Source organism: Aulonocara stuartgranti (assembly GCF_965226115.1).
Source record: "Aulonocara stuartgranti genome assembly, chromosome: 4".
Classification (NCBI taxonomy): domain Eukaryota; kingdom Metazoa; phylum Chordata; class Actinopteri; order Cichliformes; family Cichlidae; genus Aulonocara; species Aulonocara stuartgranti.
Window position 1 is genome coordinate 20489554 of NC_138942.1, and position 18748 is coordinate 20508301.

Here is an 18748-nt window from a genome sequence, read left to right on the forward strand (position 1 = left end):
AAGAGGCTTTAGTTCACACAGAATGCGTGGCTCTGACAGGAGACCACTGGACATCATTGAGTAATGACAATTACCTGGGAGTTACTGCGCATTTAATCACTGAAGCCTGGGGTCTGACATCCTTTGCGCTGACTATAATGAAAACGGAAGAGCGGCACTTTGCGGAGGCTTGTGCAGAGCAGTTCCAGACTGTTGCTCGCAGGTGGAGAATTGAGGAGAAGGTGACAACAGTAGGCACGGACAGTGCGCGCAATATGATCGCCGCGGCTCGCATCATGCCATTCAATCACATGCCGTGTACCGCGCACATTCTACAGAGATGCATCACAGTGAGTCTCGCAGACAGTGGCTTTGTCACTGCGCTGGCCAAATGCCGCAAAATTGTTGGCCATTTTAAGCACAGCCCAGCAAACACAGCAGAGCTGAACGCAGAGCAGGTGTCACTGGGGCGCAAGCAGGAGCCGTTGGCCCAGGACGTGCCTACGCGCTGGAACTCCACGCTGGAGATGGTGAAGCGCTTGATCCGCAACCAAACTGCAGTAACCGCGACTCTGGATAAACAAAAGCATAAACTTGTCCTCCTGATGCCTCCAGAGTGGGACAAACTCCAGAGACTGGAGACACTTCTAGAGCCCTGCAGGTGAGCCTGTCATTGTGACCATAATTGTAGGTTTAGATTAAATGTATCAAACATACATCTTAAATCAGTTTTGTTATTATGAAAATGTCTTATTTAAAAAATAAATGAAATCAAATATTTTATTAATATTACCTAGTATTAAAAAGCTTTTTTTAATTTGCTGTCTTATCTCTCTCTCTCTCTGTGTGTGTGTGTGTGTGTGTGTGTGTGTGTGTGTGTGTGTGTGTGTGTGTGTGTGTGTGTGTATTCCACTGCAGATATGTGACTGAACTGCTGGGAGGAGAGGCCTACGTCTCCTGCTCTGTAGTTCTACCAGCCTTCTGCCACCTGCGCCGTGTCATGGAAGTAACTGATGAGGACCCTGCATATGTGGTGAGGTTTAAAGAGAAGTTTAAGGAAGACCTTGCTTCCCGCCAGGAACATACCAACTATGCATGGCTCCAGATCGCAACTGCACTGGACCCACGTTTTAAAGACCTACGCAGTGTGCCCAAGACTGACAGAGAAGCAGTGTGGACCACACTGGCAGGCATGCTGCATGAAGACTCTCCTAGAAGATCACACACTGCAGAAGAAGGTCCAGCCAAGAAGACTGCAACCCCCCCCCACTGTGCTTTGCCCTGATATCTGCAGTGTGAGGTTGGATCGCTCATTCTCATCCTCACACTGATGCCACTTATTTCGGTCTTTGTTTGACATAAAAGGGCATATTTGTCACTTTATTGCAACTATATTTGCACTCTTGAGCTCCTTCATTCACTGACTGATCATAAAGTTATTACTTGCGTTATGTATTCATCCGTTTGAACATAATTAATGAAGCCACATGTAATCACTAAAATTTGTATTTTGGGTACAATAAGAGAGTTTCAGATGGAATGCTGTTTTGTTTTGTTTAAATTTCACCAACTTGCTGATGCCCACGGTTGTGAGTGCGGCTTCTTGCTGTACATGGGTGGATGGTTGTAAATCACATCACAGATGCCAAAAACCTCTCAAACCAAGCCCCCTTGCCGGTGATGCTGTGCGCAACCTCGTGACGGAGTCAAGCATATTCAAAACACCCCCTCACCTCCCGTGTCAAACTCAAATGTCAGCCTATTTCATGTGTCACTTTTGGAGCAGTTGCCATCCCGACGAGCCATGGAGAAGTTCGTGTTTGTGTTATTTTACTTATTTGGTGTTCTGGTGTGTTTGGGCACCGGTCAGCACCATCGTGTTGAGCACGTGTTGGACCGTGGACACACCGGATTCAGTGGGAGAATAACGGTCAGGTGTACAGTTTACTGAGCACTGGGACTCAGTATCGTTTACCAGCACAGACACGGAGACGCGCTCAGCTTCTATTGAGAGCAAACAACCAAGTGAACCCTCCGGCTGCGTCCAGTAGACGAGACACACCGTCTGGGCCGGGAGCTTTCCGAGCATTCAGACTCTTAAACTGCTTCCTCGCATCTGCTTCATGAATATGAAGGGTTGTGGTGGGAGGAGGTGGTGTGAAATCCTCTTTTGTGTGGGGTGAGGAGGGGGGTGTTGTAAAAGTCCCCAAGAGCAATGATGAGAGAGTCCGGGAATGTCCGCTCCATGTGCAGTATCTGCTCCGCGAGTGCGCACTGAGCTGCCTGCGCATCCGCATCTGGCGGGATGTAAACAGCGGCCAAGATGAATGAAGCAAACTCCCGCGGAGAATAAAACGGTTTGCAGTGAATAAAAAGGTATTCCAGAGAGGAAGAGCAGTGCTGAGCAATCACTGTTACATCTGTGCACCAGCCACTATTAATGTAGAAGCAGACACGTCCACCTGTGGTCTTACCAGAGAGAGAGGCCTGCCGGTCCGCGCGCAGCAGATGAAAGCCCTCCAGCTTGAGCGCGCTGTCCGGGATGTCCTCACAGAGCCACGACTCCGTAAAACACAAGACACAGGAGGAGGCAACGTCTCTGTTCATGCTTCTCATCAGGGCCAGCTCGTCCATCTCATTCCTGAGTGAGCGTACGTTGGAAAGGAAGATCCCAGGAAGAGCAGTTCGCAGTCCGCGTCTCCTCAGACGCACGAGTGCGCCGGCTCGCTTTCCTCGCTTTCGGCGTCTCACTTTCCTGATCAGAGTCTGCAGTAAATCTGCCGCAGATGCGACAAATATTGGAAGTAAATCCACAGGTGTTGTAGTCCTGTAGTTAAGAAGCTCTTCTCTAGTGTAAGAATATCCAGAGGAGTGCCCAGACACAGAAGTTATGCACAAAAACAAAACAGAAGTAACGCACTGAAGCACCGGGGCATCCATACGCGGCGGCGCCATCTTGGAACAAGGGACTTGTCTTTGAAAGGTAGAGTGTTAATTACTAAAGCTGAAGGGATATCCCGATGAACATATGCTGCTCTCTCCTTACATCTGGATAAGAAAAGTAGTAAAGATATTGACCGTATGCTCTTTAATTTTATATGGAAAAACCGTACGCACTATATTAGAAAAACTGTTGTGATGAATAAGTACGAATCAGGTGGGCTTAACGTCTTAGACTTTTCTACTTTAAATAACACTTTCAAAATTAATTGGGCCAAACATTTTCTTAAAACCCTACCTCTATCTGGAACTTTATACCATACCACATTTTCTCTCGTTTTGGTGGCTTTACTTTTATTTGAAATTGTAATTACAATGTTGAGAAAGTCCCTGTAAAGCTTTCATCCTTCCATAAGCAGGTCCTCTTAGCGTGGACCCTCATTTATAAACACAACTTCTCACCTCACAAATACCTTATCTGGAACAACAGAGATATTTTATAGAAAAATAAATCACTTTTCCTGGAAACTTGGCTCCAAAATGGGATCCTATTGGTGGCTCAGCTGGTTAGTAAAGAGGGACAACTACTTACTTACAACGACTTTATTGCACTATATAATTTTCCAATCAGTGTTCCAGATATCAAGCGGAAGACAGTCTGGATGGTCCCCCATAAATATTTGATTGTAAATAAGGTGAAAGAAGTCTCTTTTAAAATTCGACATACATGTTATCCAGCCAGTCACTACATGGTCAAATTCAAAAGGGACATAAATACTAATTGTACTTTCTGTGGGGATCATCCAGAAACGGTGACACATCTTTTTTGGTACTGTTCTTTTACACAGAGATTCTGGAAGGAATTTAGCAGCTTTGTTATTGTCCATATTTTAAGGGAGTTTTCTTTACGATGGGAAAATGTTTTATTCTGTTTCTTTAAGTTCCCCAAGAAGTATGAGAAATGTTTTTTATGATAAATTTCTTAATACTTTTAGCTAAATTTTTTATCCATAAATGTAAGTTTACTAACAAAACACCATATTTCTGTCATTATTTTAAGGATGTGCACATGCACATACAATCAATATCAGACTGCACCAACAAAAAGGCTCTCACAACAATATATGTATGTGAATTTTTGCGTGTATTCTTATAATTGTTACCTTTTTCTTTCACCCTTGGCTTTTTGTGTTCATGTTCTGTTGTATACTTCATCTGTTCGTATGTTGTATACTCATTGTTTGTTAAATAAAGTTTTAAAAAAAAAAGACACGCTTTGTTTAGACCCCCAAAATCCTTTCCACGCCCACCCCCGTGACATCACGCTCCAAAGCCCTGTTACGTCACAGAACGTGGTGATGTCATAGTGACAGTCCTTTCATCCTTTGATGTTCAAGTCTATAAATAGAGGACAGCTGTCAAAGGGAATTCATTAAGCTATCGTTTTGTTGGAGTGATACAGCACATAAAAAAGCAGAAATGAGTTCGAAAGCTAACAAAGACAGAAATGTTAATTTCTCGAAAACAATGGTTAAAAAAAGTGAAAAAGAAAAAGAAACATATGCCAGACAGTTCGAGCAAAGACTGCAGCCAATGATCGACGAGGTTGAAAAGCTCAAAACTGAGCTTGACTACTTCAAAAACCTGCATACAGTCAATAAGAAACGGATCGAGGATCTAACAAAAGAAAACAATGAACTTTTGCAGAATAATAAGCTGCTGGGTTCGGTCTTGGATGACAGGACAAACATCGCAGACAGGTTGGACTCGATAAAAGATGACCACGAAGCTCTGGTAAAGTTCCGCGCAGAGACGGAGAAAACTCTGGCTGAGCTTAAAGAAAAACACGAGGACGAAGTCCAAGTCCTGCAAGGACTGCTGGAAACAGAGAAAGAAAAGGTGGCACGTCAGCAATTTCACAACAGCCAAGTTGTTGAATTATTATTGAAACGCCACAAAGAGGAAAAAAATAAGATGCAGCAGTTTTACCAGGAAAATACTAAAAAACTGGAAAACAAAGCAAATGCTGCAGACAGGAAGTTAGAAGAGGTGATCAACATGTATGACTCCAAAATAGAAAAGCTGCAGACGGCAGTAAAAAATAGTAGAGGTGTGACCGTCAATGCGGTTAAGGAACGCGAGGAAGAACGTCAATCCTCGCAGTGTTGGATTGACGGTGTTTTGTGGCATAATACACAGTTACAAGACGAAAATGAATTTATGGTTAAAAACATGAAAGAATTAACAGAGGAGAAAGGTCAAATGGGCAAAGTGATAGACGACCAAAAGGCCCAGAATATGGCGATCAAGCAGAAATGCCAGAGTAATATTAGAGCTCTGGCCTTGGAAAAGAAAATGAAGGCTATGCTTGAAGACGAAGTTGATTCTTTGAAAAAGAAAATTGAAGACGTCAAAAAGGCCCTAAGCACAGAGCAGGAAAACCACAGAAAGACAGCAGTGGACCGGCACAAAGTAAAAGCGGCACACAATCAGGCACTGGCTGAAAAGGTGGCGCTGGAAGAGAAACTGCGCTCCACAAAAAAGCAACGGGAAAGATTTATATCCAAAGTGAATTGGCTGGAGAAGAAAGAGCGCTACTTCCAAGAGGAATTGTGCCAGTGCGTTTTGTCCTTTGAAAAGGCATTTCCACATGCAGGTCACTTGAGAGGAAAAGAAAAGGTGGAATTTAGGGATATGTTCCACTACTTGAAAAAGAAATACGTAGACGGAGTGGAAGGCACCCCCTTTGTTGGAACAACGAAGGAGTTTCTTGAAAAACAGCTGAACTGTCTACGTACCAGATGCAAGGATCTAGATGCAGCTTTACTAGATAAAACACGGGAGCTGGAATCATTTAAAAAGCAGTACAATGATATGGTAAAGTCTTCCGAATACGCTTTATTCAAACAAAAACAGGAGCTCATTGGACCAGTGAACCAGATGATCAGAAAAGCTGGCAATGAAGAAAAAGAGATAGGTCATCTAAAATCTAGAGTGAAAGACGTTCAACTCCAGCTTAAATTAGAAAAACAGAAAGGACAAAAGCTCGCACCGTTGGTCCATAGAGGCGTGATGGGGAGATGTTATGGGGAGACTCCGACTCCGTCTCAGATCTTTCCACAGATTAAACCTCGTCCACCTCCAGTGCAAACTAAATTTATTCAAGTGGCTCCAAAACACCCTGGCAGACGAAGGCCTTCCCCAGAGTCTCCATCAACACCACCTTTCCTCAATTCTTATGATGTATTACCACCAATTGGAATAGGCCATTAGAAGTATACTTCATCTTGTCTCCCTCTATTCACAGAGCAGGAAAACCACAGAAAAGACAGCAGAATATGCATCTTCTTTTTGTTTTCATATTTTAATCTATATTTAATTGTTTTGTGGTTTGCAGTGTTTTGTGTTGTTTCACTTTAAATTTGTAAAAGGAAAAAGCTGAAAATTTAAATAGTTAAAAGTTGAAATGTGAATATTTGATTTTTGTATTATATGATTTATTTATTACATTTTATGTGAAGTGAATAAAAAGTATATTTACGGTTGCCCCTACAGACAAAGCACATACAAACTTCAAATCACGTATGAACTCTGAAGCACATACAAACTCCAAAACACGTAAAAACTCTGAAGCACGTAAAAACTCTGAAGCACGTAAAAACTCAAAACACGTACAAAAGACAACAGAAGTGCTCCAGGATGCTGGGCGCAGTGTTGAGCTTTTGTTACCTAGTGGCTACACAAGCCAGCAAGTACCAACGACCGGATTTGGTGTGTGGTAGTAACAGGTAAATGAACTTTTTTTTTTAATTATTTGGATATATATGAGTGCGTGTGTATAAATACACAAACAATACACACATGCTTTTAATTGTGTAATTTAAGTGATCTAGTAGCTCTGCTTTGGAAGTTCAGTTCATGCTAGAAATGTGTTTTGAAGTTTGTACGTGTTTTGTCTCTAGGGGCCACCGCATATATTTATATATAAACATATATGAATAAAACCACTTTTTTTTACGCTAGTAATTCCTTTTGTGCATAATTTTATATTATTGTTAATAATAAATTAATTAAAGCAACAAAACAACCCGAAGAGCCGGTTTGGAGCCGAAAGAGCCGGCTCTTTTTAGTGAGCCCAACCAAAAGAGCCGGATCTCTAAAAAGAGCCGGAAATCCCATCGCTATTAGGGTGGGTTAGGTTAGGGGAATGGAAATTCCTCCCTGCACAAGGAGGGCAGGAGTAGGTGCACGCTCCGCACCATGACCCTTCCCGAGACCCGCCATCCCATCTACCGTATCCGGCAATCCCCAGGTCCGAATTGAGGTAAGTACCGTCCTTTTCTTTTTCAGGTTCAGGTAAGTACCAAATTATGTTTAATTTTACCAAAGTTGTGTTTTATTTGTCCTGTTTTTTTAGGTTTCTAACTGTGTTTTAATAAAATTTGATTTCTCAATGAATTTAGTCTGTGTCATTTTTAATTCCAATTTTTAGGCTTTTAAACTGTTTTTATCCATAAATTATCCAATTTTTAGGTTATAAATTTATGATATTCCAATTTTTAGGCCAGTAAATCAATATGTAAATGAAAAAAACATCAAAAGAAACCCCCCCCCCCCCAAAAAATAACAAACTAAAACAACAAGCAAAAACACTTTTTAGCGCTGACGCATGGCTGTAGCTACATTTCGGCTGGGCTGTGCCTTCTTCAGGGTGTGCACATGCGTCGCTGGCCAAATTAAAATGAAGAAACTCTTCTCTGCCCCTCCTTTTATAGTGTGCTGTGTCTCCTCCCACTCTTGGGATTTCTGTTTTATTGGGGGTTTTTTTGTTCAGTATCTTTAATGTTTGTCCTGTGTTAGCTTAGGCTTTTTTTGTTTTTATTATTTTTCTGGCACCTCCTTCTGTAATGTCTTTTCCATTATCCATCCTTATTTTTCTATTGTTATGGCACCCCCTTCTTATTTGTCCTTTCCGTTAATTTTTTCGTGATTTTGTTCCTTTCCTGTGATTGTCCTATTCGTCCTGCTCTGTCCTTGTTATGAGATCCTCCGTGACCTTTTGTGCTATGTTGCGTTTTATTGTGTTGTCAAGTGGAATTTGTGCACACTTTCCCGAGGTTTCTTCCCATCATCTGGCACCTGGGAGTTTTTCCTTGTCTTCCTAGAGAGCCAGCTTGGCCTGGGTCAGGAGCTCTATCACAGCAAAACAACAAAAAAAAGACTTTTATGAAAGAACGACTTGAATTTTGTGTTATTTAAAAACACGTATTTAATTATTATTCAGTGTTGTGTGTGATAGCAAACTGCCAGCCTTAAACCTGAAAAAAACTCACGATTTTATAGAACTAGACAATGCATTTCCTGAAGAAAATTTCAATGTAATGATTATTTATTAATACGTTTTGTATTCAGTATTTAGTTTTATAAAGTAAATGCTGACCACACAAGTTTCCTTCTGGATTAATAAAGTTTTAAAAAATATCTGTAAAGTGTTATGAAATATAAAAATGTTTTTGTTGAGAATATGTCCACACAAAATAATTAAATAGGGCATTTTCTGTTATTTAACAGAGGTTTTCTGTTTTATAATTACACTGCAGTTTGGACGACGAGCTTCTGGAACGTTTTTAGGCATTTGTTCACATTTTGCAATTTAAGCCCCAAGAAACATAAAGATTTTATTATTTTATTCCAGCAGCACTCCATTATCATGTACACTGTAAAATCTAACATTGTGTTTAATTAAAAAAATGTAAGGATATACTAAACTCAATTTTTATCAGTTTGTTTAAATAAGTTACCAGTAGTTTTTATTCAAAAAGCTGATCAACCCAGTTTATTTGAGTTGTCTTGAATTGGAAAAACTAAGTAAGCTAGAAATTTTGCTTCTCAGTGCAGGCTTTTAAAAGATATGGTTTGAAAATGCCATGTCACTGCTATCCTCCTCACTTTGCACAGATCAGTCTGCATGTTCATGGCACCCACATTTTTTTATTGCATTAGTTTGAGCAAACCTGGGTTCAGATGGAGCAGCTTGAGCTCAAGAGATAATTTCTGTGATTTTTTGCGTGATACTCTGGCTTGGAAGTAAACTGTTTTTGTACCTTCTTTCAGTTTAGAACCAGGTTTTGAACTTGCTAGCTAGCCAGCTTGTTAGCCTAGCATTAGCCTAGCGTTGCTGCTGCTTCTCAGCTCATGTTACGTAGAAAATTAACCCCAAGTGAAAAAGATAAGCGCAAAATCACAGACAGACAGTACGCAAAATGCCTATGTCCTGTTGTGTTTACGGATGCTCCAGTAGGTCGACCAGAGAAACTGATAAACGGTATTTTAGGGTACCAAAAATAGCCCAACGAAGAGGAGAAAAATGGAAAATTCTAACCGAAAAACGTAGGAAAAAATGGATTTTAAATTTACGTTTACAGTTGGGAGGAGCAGAGTCTGCCAATGCCCGTGTCTGCAGCGACCACTTCGTCAGAGGTAATGTTATGTTTGCAAACGAACTTATTAGCATTAGGTTGTCGTTAAATTCTCGTTTACTTAGTGCTTTTAAGTTAGTAGTCTAATATTGACTTGATTGGGACTATAGGCTGCCCAAGTGCTTTGGATGACGACGAGTCGGAGGACTGGGCTCCGACGGTCAATCTCGGCTACGAACGAAAACCCAGATCGGAATCAGTTCTCAAACGAGAGAAAAGAATGAAGCTTAAGGCAGAACAGCATCGATGTGCAGAGGCGATTTTGGATATGCAACAGACGGCTGAGAGCCCGGATTTGAGCCTAGTGACAGTGGAGAACCCCGAACTGCAGCTTCCAGCTGAGAATCCACAACCAGAAGACTTCAGTGTGAATGAGACATTCACTTATCCAGGTAAGATATTGTGCTGAGATGTAAAACAAACAAGAATCATGTCAAAGAGAAAAAGATGCCATTATCTGTAATGATTATGGTCCAAGTTACATATTACATGTTTGTGATTTTTTTTAATCACAGAGTAAATCCATACCATTTTATTCAGAAAAAAAGAAAAAGTGGCACTTATTACCGTCAGGCACACACCACAGGTTTTTGTACACTGCTATGGTTCTTATATTGCCAGATTCCAGACAGTCTCCTTTCACAGATAAGTAAAGATATCCGTAATGTAAGGTTTCTGTGGTGAGAAACATATAAATATATTTTTTGTTTAGACGCAACATGTTTTTTTGTTGATTAAAAAAAATAATTACATTAAATTAACATAGTGAATTAAACACATTACACCAGATTCTAATAGCCCACTAAAAAAACTCCTACAGTGAAAATGAGTAAAAATTGAGGTTGCCTCTATTATGCTGATTATGCTCCCCCACTGTTATATTGCAGGCTGTGCGGATGCTGGATGCCAGACAGAGCTGACGATGGATGACATCGAGAAGATGGAGGATGTTTTGAGACAGAACACAGCAGAGCTGGTTGATCTTCGGAGCAAGGCTCTGGACACACAGTTCAGCCAGGAGGCTTTTGAAAAAAATGAAGACAAGACAAAGTTCTACACAGGGCTCCCCAACTTCTTAGTTTTAATTCAGATTTTTGAACTGTGCGAGCCCTATATCACCTCGGGACCTATGTCTTTGTTGTCCAAATTTGAACAATTCATACTAGTTTTGCTGAGGCTGAGACTAAATCTGCCCCTGAAAGATTTAGCTTTCAGGTTCAATATTTCTCTGTCCACTGCTTCTAGAGTTTGGCATAAAGTAATTGACATACTTCATAAAAGGTTAGAGTTCCTAATTGAGTGGCCAGAGCGACATGTTCTTCAAGCTACGATGCCACTGAGTTTCAGACAGGCATTTGGATGTAAAGTGGCTGTGATTGTTGATTGCTTTGAAGTCTTTATTGAGAGACCATCTAATCTTCTTGCACAAGCTCAAACTTGGTCCAACTACAAGCACCATCACACTGTAAAATTTTTGATTGGTGTTGCCCCCCAAGGCTACGTCACTTACATATCTTCTGCCTGGGGAGGGAGAGTTAGCGATAAGCAGATCACAATAGAGAGTGGCCTCCTAAATAACTTGTTACCTGGAGATATTGTCCTTGCAGATCGTGGGTTCAATATTGGCGATAATGTGGGGTTTTACTGTGCTTCACTACAGACACCGGCATTCACTAAAGGGAGAAAACAGCTGTCAGCCTATGAAGTGGCAGAGACAAGGAAAATAGCCAATTTGCGTATCCATGTTGAGCGAGTCATAGGTTTAGTCAGGAGGAAATATCAAATTCTGCAGAGCAGGGCTATGCCAATAGAGAACATGTCCACAAAGCCAGGTGAGACACATGCATTGATCGACAAGATTGGGGTAATTTGTTGTGCCTTATCAAATCTCTCCGAGTCTGTTGTCCCACTGGAGTAAGGGGGGTGGGTGGTAATCAATCAGTTAAAAAAAATTAAATGTCTTGTCACTGTCACGGCTCACAGAAGGGGGTGGAGAGGAAGAGTAGTGTCCAGTATCTGCTGCTTGGCTCTGGTGATAAGTAGAACAGGGTAGAGTAATAGTAGTACCTAAGTCCTGACTCCTGATTAGTCTGTAAATGTTTTCAAATGAAATATTTTTCTCCAACTGTCAAATTGTGCTGGCAGTTTGTACAGTATTATACTGTGAGATGGATTGCAATCTATTTTGTTTATTTGTTTAAAAGTCTAATCTTGTAAATAAACCACCAATGTATTATTATGCTGCCTCAATAGCATTTAATCATTGTGTAGTGTTACACAACACTTAAATGACACAATTAAATGTACAATAAAATTAAATGACAATTTGTGCTCTAATGCTACGTCAGAGCAAATACAATAGCCAGAACTCATGACTACCATCAGGTCATAACAATATTCAAAATGTCATTATGTTGTCGTCCTTTTATCACATTACACATGTATGTTTGTAACTTGCTGTCCCAGTATTTCTGGGAGTATACTGTTTCTAAAAAAACACTCAACTTTAGGAATCGCATCATCCCAAAACTCAAGGTCAGGCAAAATCCTTTCAACAAATATGTCATTGCGGTTCCACACAACAAAGTCACAGTACTCTGCATTTGCAATGTGAAGCTGTAAAAAAAGTTACGTTTTTACTGTAACACCACAAACATTTTTAACAAAATATCTTCATAACTTGAAATGCAAATAGAAATTTTTAATTTAAAAATGTATCCACAAGTTTTGCAAACAACAAAGTTACATGCAATCTTTTACCTAAAAATGCAGCAAAGGCTAAAACCGGTGTTTGTGAAACCACGTTAATGACACCGTGTACAACCATTGGAGATGTGAGCAGGACAGACAGATCAATTGATGGAAAAGTGTGGACTTTATACTAGTTTTTAAATTGTGTTGATAGGCCACGTAAAACCAGAGTTATGCTAAAAATATATGCAATGTTTGTTTTTCTTCCTGAATACTATCGCTGTTTATATTTACTGCAAAAAGAAACAGTAAAAACTGCGTTTTATAAGGAAAACGTTCAAAAGCCTGTGAGCAAAAATCAAACCATTGAAATGTGAGAGATTTGAGACATTTAGCGCAAAACTTGTGTAGTGTAGTCAATAGTTTTGTTGTGTGTGTCAGAACAATGAGGCGACTGTTGAATGTTACAGGTGTTACAGGAGTGATACATCTCCTGTTGTTCTCCTTTATCTCATAGTGGACAGAAATTCCTCAAGTCATGCACGGCTCAGCTGGCTGCAGTGTTCACGCACATCTTCAACCTTTCCCTCTCTCTGTCTGTAGTCCCAGCCTGCTTCAAAATGGCCACCATCGTCCCTGTACCCAAATCCTCCACCATCTCCTCATTGAACGACTGGCGACCTGTAGCCCTGACCCCCATCGTAAGCAAATGCTTCGAGAAGCTGGTCAGGGACTTCATCTGTTCTGCACTACCCGACTCACTGGACCCTCTACAGTTCGCATACCGCCACAACAGGTCCACTGATGATGCCATAGCCCTGACACTACATACTGCCCTGTCACACCTGGAGAAGAGAGACACGTATGTGAGAATGCAGTTTGTAGATTACAGCTCAGCATTCAATACCATCGTTCCCTCGAAGCTGGACAGGAAACTGCAGGATCTAGGACTGAGCAGCTCCCTCTGCAGCTGGATCCTTAGCTTCCTGTCTGACAGACGCCAAGTGGTCAGAATGGGCAGCATCACCTCATCCCCCATCACACTGAACACTGGTGCTCCACAGGGGTGTGTACTGAGCCTTCTCCTGTACTCACTCTACACCTACGACTGCACGGCCACTAACAACTCCAACATCATTGTGAAGTTTGCGGACGACACTACAGTGGTGGGTCTTATCACCAACAGTGATGAGACGGCTTACAGGGAGGAGGTCAGCGCCCTGACCCACTGGTGTCAAGACAACCATCTCACACTCAACGTCGCAAAGACAAAGGAGTTGATAGTGGACTTCTGGAGGTGCAGAGAAGTACACACCCCCATCACCATCAACAGCGCTGCTGTGGAGAGAGTGAGCAGCTTCCGGTTCCTTGGTGTACATCTGGCTGAGGATCTTACGTGGTCAGTACACACAAACAAAACAGTGAAGAAGGCGCAGCAGCGCCTCTTCTTTCTCAGGAGACTGAAAAGATTCGGCATGAGCCCCCGCATCCTCAGGACCTTCTATCACTGTGCCATTGAGAGCATCCTCACTGGATGCATCACCACCTGGTATGGCAACAGCACCGCCTACAACTGCAAAGCTCTCCAGCGAGTAGTGCGGTGCTCTGAACGGATAATTGGAGGTGAGCTTCCCTCCCTCCAAGACATCTACAGGAAGCAGTGCCTGAGGAAAGCGGGGAGGATCATCAAGGACTCCAGTCACCCCAGCCATAAACTGTTCAGACTGCTTCCATCAGGAAGGAGGTTCTGCAGCATCCGGTCCCGTACCAGCAGACTGAGAGACAGCTTCTTCCATCAGGCCATCAGACTGCTGAACACTTCATAGACACCTCAGCTTCACTACTGGAACTTTAACATTATGCACTCCATACTGTACAGTAACGCCACTGTTTTGCACATGTCTCAACTCTGTATATTTTTATATATTTTATTTATTGTTGACTCTATTTAATTTGTAAAATATGTGTACACACACACACACACACACACACACACACACACACACACACACACACACACGTAGAAAAATATTTAGTATACACATCCAGAAATGCATATACTATTATATATTGTACATATATTTATTAGTTTCAGATGTAGCCATTCTTGTATTTTGCTTGTTTACATTATTGTATTTTGCACAACTCTGTTGCTTGTGAAGCTCGCACACAAGAATTTCACTCACATGTGCTGTACCAATGTACCTGCACATGTGATGTGACAATAAAAGTGATTTGATTTGATTTTGATTTGAAATTATTTTTGGAGTGGCACAAATAATTTGTGTGGCATCAAATTTGATGCAGAACAGCTGATTGTTCTGTAAATAGTTTGAAATGTTTATTTAAAAAAACGCCTTGGCTGCATTTTAAGTAAACAGCTGCAAAAAACTTTGTTTGCATAGATCAGTTACTTTTTTGAAGACGTAATTATATAATTAATTGCCCAACATTGGTCATTATATACTGTATTTTGCAGACAGAGAGTTACAGGACTCTCTCCCAGACCACAGACTCATACTCATAATACAAGTCAGAGCTTTTTTTTTTTTTTTTTTTTTTTAAAAAAGAAAGTTGCGTTTTCAAAATTGGAGTTCAAGTTATTTTTACTTCCAATAGTGTTAACATACTACACAGGTCATGAACAAGATTTTTTTTTGAATTTTTGTTGTAAGTGGGCTAAAGGAGTTAATTAAAAAAAAGTCTAACATAAATTTAAATGTTGTAATTTGATTATTTTAATAAACCATGTAACTTGGATGGATTCAATGCTGACGTGACCACAGTGCACACGCCTGCTGTTGCTCACAGTGGTCCAAGGGACCGCTCAGAGAGTTTGTGTGTTCGCTCAGACACATGAAAAATTAGAGGGAACATTGGACCCAAGCTTCGCCCCCACAACAGGGTCCTCAACCGTCCTGGAAGAAAGTCTAGTGTGGTATTCTACTGATCAACTGAGCATGCCACCTTTCCCAGTTTGTGTCCATAAACCTCTTTGTGTGCTCCCCTGTTGATCTTCTCTCATTCCTACACTGCTCTTTTGATGGTCATGTGATCTGTACACCTAAATACAGCCCAGTTATTGTTGTTGTTCACACCTGACGCCTGGGCTCATAAGTTGTCCTCAATATCTTGCATTTCCATCCCCCGTTTCTGACTCCCTGCCATCTGTCTTCTCCTTGATATTCTTCTATAATGAAACCTGCAATCATTGCAATCACCAATGAGTCAGCTGAATGGCTAGCTTATCACTTTAACTGAAACACTGTTCAGTCTCAACTTTGCAGTTACTATTTTCATCATTTATGTTACAAGCATTTGTAAGTGCAATTTGTTTGGAGGCACAATCGTCTGATTTTTGTGTGTGACAACATTTCTGCATCTCAAGAACGGTTTAGTTTGGACTACTTGCACAATTTTGCGCTTTAAACTGACCTGCAGTTTGGTTTGGCTAAAAACTTCAGAGCAGACATTTGCCCAAATTTCTGGGCGCTTTCTTGGGTCAGCACAGCTTCTCAGTTTAATATATGAAGTGCCAGATCTTTTTGCATGTCCACTTAATTTCAGAATTTAAGAAACAATCCATGTGACTGAGGCCTGGTATCAGCTTGGCATCCTTTCATCTCTCTAGCCTTTTAGTTAATTATGCCTTACTAAAAACATGTAAAACAGAGAGCACAATCTGTGATTAGGTATTGAAACAGCTGTTTACTCCCCAGATGTTTGTGTCCTCAAAGAAATTCCATTTTGATTTATGTGAATGTATTGTGCAGGTACTTTCTCTGCTTCGCCCTCATTGCTTGCTTTATCTGAGAACATAATCTGCCTTCTTTTAGCTTGGGGTAGGCCTCAGTTTATGTTTTAAATTAAAACGCTTGAAGACAAAGTGAACTCTGGACAAGCGTGCGACCTAACTGAAGTCCAGGTGGGCTTGTTGATAATCACATTTTCACACTCATCTCGGGGCAGACCTGTGGTGTTCTGGTGCCAACCTGTCCCCTCCGTTTTTTGAGTGCCCCCCCCCCACATATAAAAAGAGACGGTTTATTTTATAATATTTTAGACAACAGCATATAAAACACCATTTGCTTGCACTTGTGTGTGTGTGTGTGTGTAAAAACTGAGATGTTCAGAGGTCTTGCTTCATGGTATCGAGCAGCTCACACAAAACAGGGTCTTTGTATTTTAATGTAGGTGCTGATGTAAACCACAATTTTCAGCAAACATCTATCAGGTCATTGCACTTTTCTTTATTTTTAAAGCTTAAGTATGCGTACATGGGATATATTAAAAACTGACAAGCTGTTTGAACATATGATGTGAAATCACTTAATTAACCTGCTGGATTTGCTAAAAGTTAAAATATTTATACTACTTTGGCTAATGGGTTTTGCACATTACTCTTAGCTTAGTAAGTGGCTATTAGTGAGGGTCATGATAATCAATTCAATTGCGTAATGGGCTGACTAAGTATTTCCAGACTAAGAGAAAAAGTCAGTGAACATATCCGTTGGTTTAGGTGTAGGCTTAATCCATTTCTGAGAAAACTGAAGAGCATAAGTGACGTTCTTACTTCGATTCGTCCAAATTCATGTGAGTTCCAGTCTGTTCAGCCTGTTTCTGTGTAGCACCAAGCAGTAGACCTAAACCTGGATGTGCTTCTGGGTTCTGCCTCTAATGAAAACAGACGAGTGTAAAATGCAACCATTGTTTGTAGTTTGCTGCCACCTACTGAGTGAAAAAAGAACTGAAGCTGTAAAAAGCAAACACGTTACAATAAAGTTGCTCCTAAATTCCTAATGATAGGCTTTATTTTGTTTCAGTTTCAGCTCACCATTCAGCTCATCAGACTGTTTTCCCTTTACATTTTGATATAATAATGATGGATTGCATTTATATAGCACTTTTCTAGGCACCCAAAGTGCTTTACAATTCCACTATTCATTCACTCTCATATTCACACACTGGTGGAGGCATCCCCAGAGCCACGGTCGCCCCATAATAGCTTTTTTGTACTACTGATACACATATTGTTAATTAATTACTGCCTTTTTCTTCCATTAGAGTAATATTTTCTTGAGCTGTGTAACTGGATTTGTTCAAATATTGTCCTTCAAGAGAAGGACATTTGCTCTCAACTCTTTCCTTGTTGAAATGTTATTCCAAGGAAGTGAGTTTCCTACAGGGTATGGAGGGTTAGTATGTGTTAATGATTTCAGTGTCATGCAGGGGAAAGTAGCATTCAGTGGAAGCTTCTCGGTGATTGTTTTAAATCCAAATGTGACCCTTATTTGTGGCGCATGTTAGCATACAGTCAGCTCAGGAGTTAGTATCAGTCATGTGGTTGTAAAATGAGTAAAAACAACCTCAGATTATCACATATTGACTACATCTATGTTTATGTAGCAAAAGTTGAGTCAAAATGCAGAAGCAGTATGTGAAAAACTATACTGTTACTGTTTCCATGGGAATTAAAAGGGTAAGAAGCAGTCATTTGCTGCTAATAATTTAATGCAAATGCTCTAGATTGACTTGTTGCACACTCTGTGCATCTGTCTTTAATAAAGAAGTGGAACAGCCTGACTCCTCGTTTCTCTCAGATGAGTGACATGAGGGGGTGGAGCTTCATTCAGCTTCCACTTATTTCACTCAGGTGTGCCCACATCCTCATTTTAGGTTTGACAGTGGCTGTATCCCAATTCAGGGTCTGCACTCTGCAGCCTTAAAGTACGCAGCCTTAACGGTCCACAAGGGCCGCGTACTCAAAGACCGCTAAGGCCAGAAGTGCGAGGCCTGTGAAATGGGACGGTCCAGCCTCTGTCGCGCTGCCCAGGTTGCCCAGCAACCATGATATGAACTGCTGGAAACGTTTCAAACAGCTTTGTTTGACAGAAATGAAGGAGAAAATCTTTTGTTCATTTGTTTGTTTGTGTCAACATGAGCTTTGCGTGATTTGATAAGTATCTGAGGCTGAGACCAGAGGACTGTAAAACATGATTGTTGGGCTTCATGGTTGTACTGAACAGTCATTTTAGGATTAGTTAGTAAATAACAATTAGCTAATGTTGTTCATGAGACTAAAGTCATCTCACTTTGGTAATGTAAATATAATATGGCCAATATTAAAGTTAGTATTATATTAATCAATATTAGTTATTACAGCTTCAGTAAAGATTCAAGTTGCAGTTATTTATATTTCCTATCACCTTAAATCTTCACTCAAAGACAAGTATCTCTCACAGTTTATATATACACACACATGTATTATATATAAGAGACAAATATTGTTCTTTTAACATGTTGGCTCAATGCTTACATTAATGTGTAAAAAGAAAATGTACGAGCTGTGATAACTGTTTCTGATAGAATGAAGAGTAGACTGATATATTAAATATTCCTTTATTGGGTGAGAAAATCAGACCATGTCATAACTGCTTTAAGTCACACAGAATAGATATCAGAGCCTTAAACAGGCTGACTTCTGCTAAATGGGTCTAACTGGGCAGAAAGTATACAAACACATAATATCCTTATAGAATATGATGTAACACTATAGATCAACTTACCTCAGAATATATAAAGCATATAAACAATTACAGTAATGTGATGCAACAAACACAGCAGTGCTACTAATCCAAAATACTCAAAGCTTCATAGAA

At 40.6% G+C, this 18748-nt stretch overlaps 2 protein-coding genes across 2 annotated transcripts; both read left to right on the plus strand.

The window, feature by feature from the left end:
* Positions 1-275: 275 nt before the first annotated feature.
* Positions 276-1809, plus strand: LOC309705663 (E3 SUMO-protein ligase ZBED1-like; the record flags this gene model as incomplete). Its single annotated transcript, XM_082531585.1, has 2 exons — positions 276-640; positions 898-1809. 2 exons carry the CDS (start codon positions 276-278, stop codon positions 1262-1264), a joined length of 732 nt encoding a protein of 243 aa, XP_082387711.1. The 3' UTR covers positions 1265-1809.
* A 4170-nt stretch (positions 1810-5979) lies between these two features.
* LOC309704548 (uncharacterized protein) lies at positions 5980-14769 on the plus strand. Its single transcript, XM_082529768.1, has 4 exons — positions 5980-9399; positions 9509-9790; positions 10286-11230; positions 12693-14769. The coding sequence occupies exons 1-4, from the start codon at positions 9183-9185 to the stop codon at positions 13913-13915; spliced, it is 2667 nt and encodes an 888-aa protein (XP_082385894.1). The 5' UTR covers positions 5980-9182; the 3' UTR covers positions 13916-14769.
* The last annotated feature ends 3979 nt before the right edge of the window (positions 14770-18748 follow it).